This window comes from Chironomus tepperi, unplaced genomic scaffold (genome assembly GCF_022539635.2).
Source record: "Chironomus tepperi strain 1889 unplaced genomic scaffold, CSIRO-AGI_Ctep_v1 contig_395, whole genome shotgun sequence".
Classification (NCBI taxonomy): Eukaryota; Metazoa; Arthropoda; class Insecta; order Diptera; family Chironomidae; genus Chironomus; species Chironomus tepperi.
In genome coordinates this window covers 526464-531258 of record NW_027226517.1, presented here as the reverse complement: position 1 = coordinate 531258, position 4795 = coordinate 526464, and the positions used below count along the sequence as shown (strand labels likewise).

At 32.5% G+C, this 4795-nt stretch overlaps 1 protein-coding gene across 1 annotated transcript; it reads right to left on the bottom strand.

Moving 5' to 3' along the window:
* Nucleotides 1–1762: 1762 nt before the first annotated feature.
* LOC139096594 (uncharacterized) lies at nucleotides 1763–3612 on the bottom strand. The gene is made up of 4 exons (XM_070648329.1): nucleotides 3528–3612; nucleotides 2805–2925; nucleotides 2469–2738; nucleotides 1763–2221 (listed from the first exon to the last, which is right to left on the bottom strand). Exons 2-4 carry the CDS (start codon nucleotides 2805–2807, stop codon nucleotides 1988–1990), a joined length of 507 nt encoding a protein of 168 aa, XP_070504430.1. The 5' UTR covers nucleotides 2808–2925; nucleotides 3528–3612; the 3' UTR covers nucleotides 1763–1987.
* Nucleotides 3613–4795: the final 1183 nt, after the last annotated feature.

Here is a 4795-nt window from a genome sequence, read left to right as displayed (position 1 = left end):
AAATTTTTACGATATATTCCATATCATCTTCCTCTAAAAATGTTAGCTTTTTTCCCTGATTTACTACAAACTGAATTGAACTTTTTGCCAACATTTGAAATGCTGCAATTTGACATGAAATCATTGAAATATTGACGAAATTTAAGAACTGATTGACAAAATATGATGATATTTTGGTAAAATCATAGCCAATGCTTCGTTTTGAATTGCAACATCATTCCGAGCTTCTTAAGTATCATCTCGATTACACTTCTAGTGGAAAATTTGACATGATGTCTTGTTAATAACTAGACCTAAGATTGATCAATGACATTTTCTTCGTAACGTTCCGTAAAATATGTCATTAGTCGACCTTAGGTCTGGTTATTAACTAGACATTATGTCAAGTTGTACACTTGGGCGCTAGTTTGCACCAAAGGTATTTCTGATAATTCACTCAAAATCTCTTTTGCAAGACGTTGCAGAACTATCTTCCATCAAATAATCACCACTCTGTTTATAGTATTTTTCTTACTTTAAAAATCTTTTATTGCATTTATGTAGATTCAAGATCAAAGATAAGAATGCCACAAAATTCTTGATTTAATCCATCAAGTAATAAAAAGCAAAGCAGTCATTATGACATTTAAGAAGGAATAAATTAAGATAAATAGAGTAATTCCATTTAAAAATGCTCCAGTTTCTTTGGGTTAGTTCTCAAATGACGTGTGGCATTTATGGATATTGATAGGTGGTCTGAATGAGACAAATTGATAAATCGATCTAGAATCCGGGATAAGCTTAGTGAGGCTCTGACTTACATAAGTATTTGGTTTGAATCTCCGTTTGATTTCAACACCATGCCAGAGTCACGCCGACCGATTGCCAGACTTTGGATCGATTTACCGACCTAATTTCTACACAAACAAAGCGGACCGGCAAATTAAGAGAAAATTGACAAGAAAAAAAACAAAAGTGACGAAAAGTCATCACAAATTAGAAAAGTGTCTAACTTTGCCTGCCACCTGAGTAATCACCCCCCTCACCCTACCCTACTTCTAGATAGCCTTAAGTTCCTTACAACTCCTTATCTATCAAAAGATTAAACTATGATTGTTTAAGCCAATATAAGCTAACATTTTGTCACAACTAACTCTATAAAACAGAAAATAAACTTCCCAATAATATCTGATCCGGATAAATAAACTGAAATTATCTAAAGCTGCTTATGTCAATCAAACCAATATTGTCCAATAAATTATTAATCAATTTAACATTTCCAATTTCATTTCTAAATCCATTTTAATGCTCTCATTCCACATCCAATTATTGATAAAGTCCATCAACATGTAAGTTTGTTCAATGAGCTTATAACAATCAAATATCGTAGCCAATTGTGGTCAATCATCCATAAAACAAGGTAAAGTTGTCATTACTAATCATCTAAAATTGCGATAATCCTCACTAATCCATTTAAAATGTATATTGAGTCAGAAATGAAGATATTAATGCTGATAATATTCGCAAGTAATAAAACTAGAATTATAGTCATTTGTTGGAACTGGATGTGTGTGTTTTTAGGTCTTACGTCGTTTTGTTTTTAAAACAAAAATCATCAAAATCCGCAAACATGAGGATGACTAATGAGATGTTAGATTTATATCAGGAACTGTTCGGGTTTTAATTCTAAGCGGGTTAATTTGATTGGTATTAAGGTTTTCTTCTTATATCCAGTCACACAAACAAGAAATTTGGAATAAAAATGCAGAAGCATATCCAGAATTTTTTTTTTGTGTTATCTTAGAACGAAACTAAGCGATTTATTAAATAACTATATAAAATACATGTGTACATGAAAAGTATATATACGTATAAAATATTATCGAATACCAATCCTGATTGATGCTTAATGCTGCCATAGATTTTGGATGTTATTCAATTTTCAATGTGTCTGATAAAAAAGTTCTTCTTCATATTTCGAGATGTTTGTGTTTGTCTTTATAATCATTTAGTGTCTGCGTACGAAACGACGATATACTTTACGGACTTGTCTACGAACTGGCAATTGTCTCTTCTTTTTGGCGTCAGCTGCTGGTGGGAGGTAGTCTCTCAAATGTTCAATATCAATTGGTACGTCAATGTATTCAATGATTTCGTAGACTTGCTCTTGGTCTGTGAGGCCGCAATCTTCACTGTCTGAGCCATTGATGCAACAGTATGGTCCGGATCCTCCGTTGGGGCACTGTGGATGGAAAGGAAAGAGACATTTGGGTTATTGACTATCCTGAATGATAAAACTGTCTGTTAGTCAAATAGATCATTGGAATAAACTTTAAAAATCATCAATTTGGCTCCTATGCAGCTTCTGTCTTTGTTTAAATGCTTATAGAATGATGTTCAGCACCATATTGATGATTTATTGACTGAAAACGTATAGACTCTCCAAAAACTCCCTAAAACTTATCAAAAATACCGATCAATCCACTTACTCCAGGTGCTGTTGCTTCTGGAACGAAAGCAGGTTCAGGTACGAAAGCTGGTTCAGGAACAAAAGCTGGAGCATCATCAACTGCAACTGGCTCTGGTACAAAGTCATTTACAACAGGTGCTGGCTCATCAGCAACTTCTTCTGTGAATCTTGTTTCTGGTAAGGTGTAATGATATCCAGTTTCATCCTTGAACCATCCATCACCTTGTTCAACATGTGAGACATCACACGAGACAGCGGCAATGAGAGCGAATGCTATGATGATAATTTTCTATTGATGAATCAAATATGTCACATGCTTTAATGACTGCATCAAATATTCTCAATATCAAATTACCATTTTTATTATTGATTTCCCTTTATTAGATAAACACACAAAAAAAGGCAGATCTTTTTATTGTGTTGTTTGCAGTAGAACGACTGTCGACCGAATGATTATTTCCGATTTAATACAGCATCTTTATATAATAAACGATAACAATGTTTCAGTTTAAGTGTTAAAAACAAGAAATATTATGTATTTTAAAGAAATTTTGTGGCCCAAAAAATGAAGACCAAAAGGCTTGCAATGGACGAGATCTTATTCTTTGTTATCTTTATGTATATTAATAGCCAGTGAGACATTTACCCACATATTAACATCATCATATCTGTTTTGTTGTTTACCTGATAAAGCCATCAATCTTAATAATGCCATAAAATTAGAAGAAAGCTGTATAGTTTGTAGTCAAGCTTCCAAACTGATTGGTTTCTATTTTAGGTGACAATCGGAATTGACAAAAAAAGCTTTATTGATTAAGTCACACGTTTTGGGTTTGTCTGTCGTTGGAATAGAGAATATAAAAAATCACAACAAATTGTCAAGCTTCTTCTTTATGAAAGAATATCTGATCATTTGGTATATAATATAAAGCTGCTGCGTTGATATTTCTTAAATGGGAGCATTCTGGCTTTTTTTGTGAATTTTTAATTAATTTTTTTTCGATGACATTTTTTTTTAAAAATAATTTTTTTCAATCTGGTATTTTTGTGTTGATTCATCTTCTTGTATCCTACCTACCTGTTGGTGGGGTTTTATAATTAAATGGAATTTTTCTGTTGTTTTGCTGTTAGAGACAAGAACTGAATGTATGCTTACAATGAGAAGAACTAAGCTTAGAATCTACCGTGATGCGGTCGTATATTAAAGATTAGTTGTCATGTTCAATTGAGTTTTTAAGTCTGAGGTATAGAGACGAGGCTGTGACACTAGAAATGTTATGAATTTTTGTAGGGTTGACTGAGTGCCGTTAGCTTATTACGTTATTCAAAATGAATTATTAGACCCACTTTCCTCTTTAATTTGTTACATAACTTCCATTCCAAAAAAGTGTAGATATACCTTTTCATTGTTTAAGTCAGTCGTGGGCAATCTTACATACATACTTCCTTTACTGGGACGCACGAGGGCCCATTGACGCGTGTAGGGAATGTCTAAAGAAAGCTCAATCCTTCGAATCCTTTTGTCAGTTCGGGATATTAAGGACTCAAGTGTCCTTTTCAACATATTCAATCCAGGAATTCTTTGGTCTTCCTCGCGATCTCTTGTCACAAAGTCTGCAATTGTTACTTTAAGAACTGAGGCATCACTTGGCCTTCTGTATGGCCTTGTGGGCAACATATGAGGGCCTGCAAGTAGAAATGAGATGTAAGCATTTTGACTTCTTTGAGCTATATTTCTTATATCTTACAATATTAATATAACATATTATATATTTTCGGAAAGGTCTTAAGTTGTACTATCCAAAAAAAATTAACTATAGTTTTACATAACATCCAGGGTTGGAGCATGAGTGCTTTGAATGTGATGAAAACCATACTTTTTCAGTGGAACTTTTCATTCAGTTCCAACTATGTAAAAAATATTCTTTTGAGGTTTTTAGATGCACAAAGCAACGAATAAAATCGCAATGTAAAGAAATTTTGAAATTAACTCTGGAGTTCTGAAATATGAATTTTTCAACTCTGTCTACTTTTATATGGGGTTTTCACTAAAACAGCCATAACTTTTCACTGGAAGCATATTTTCAAATGATTTAAACATCGTTTAATAGCTATTTTGAAGCATAATTTTGTTAGTATAAAACTTTTTTGGTTGCATAAAATTTAAATTTTTAGAAGCCGTTAAACCACTTTTTCATGTTTTTCACTGAAAATTATCTTAAAATTCATTTTTCTTGATTTTTGACTTCTGAAATAAGTTTATAGATTTATTATGAGTATTACAGTATTTAAAACTTATCTTAGAAGTCAAAAATCAAGAAAAATGAATTTTAAGATAATTTTCAG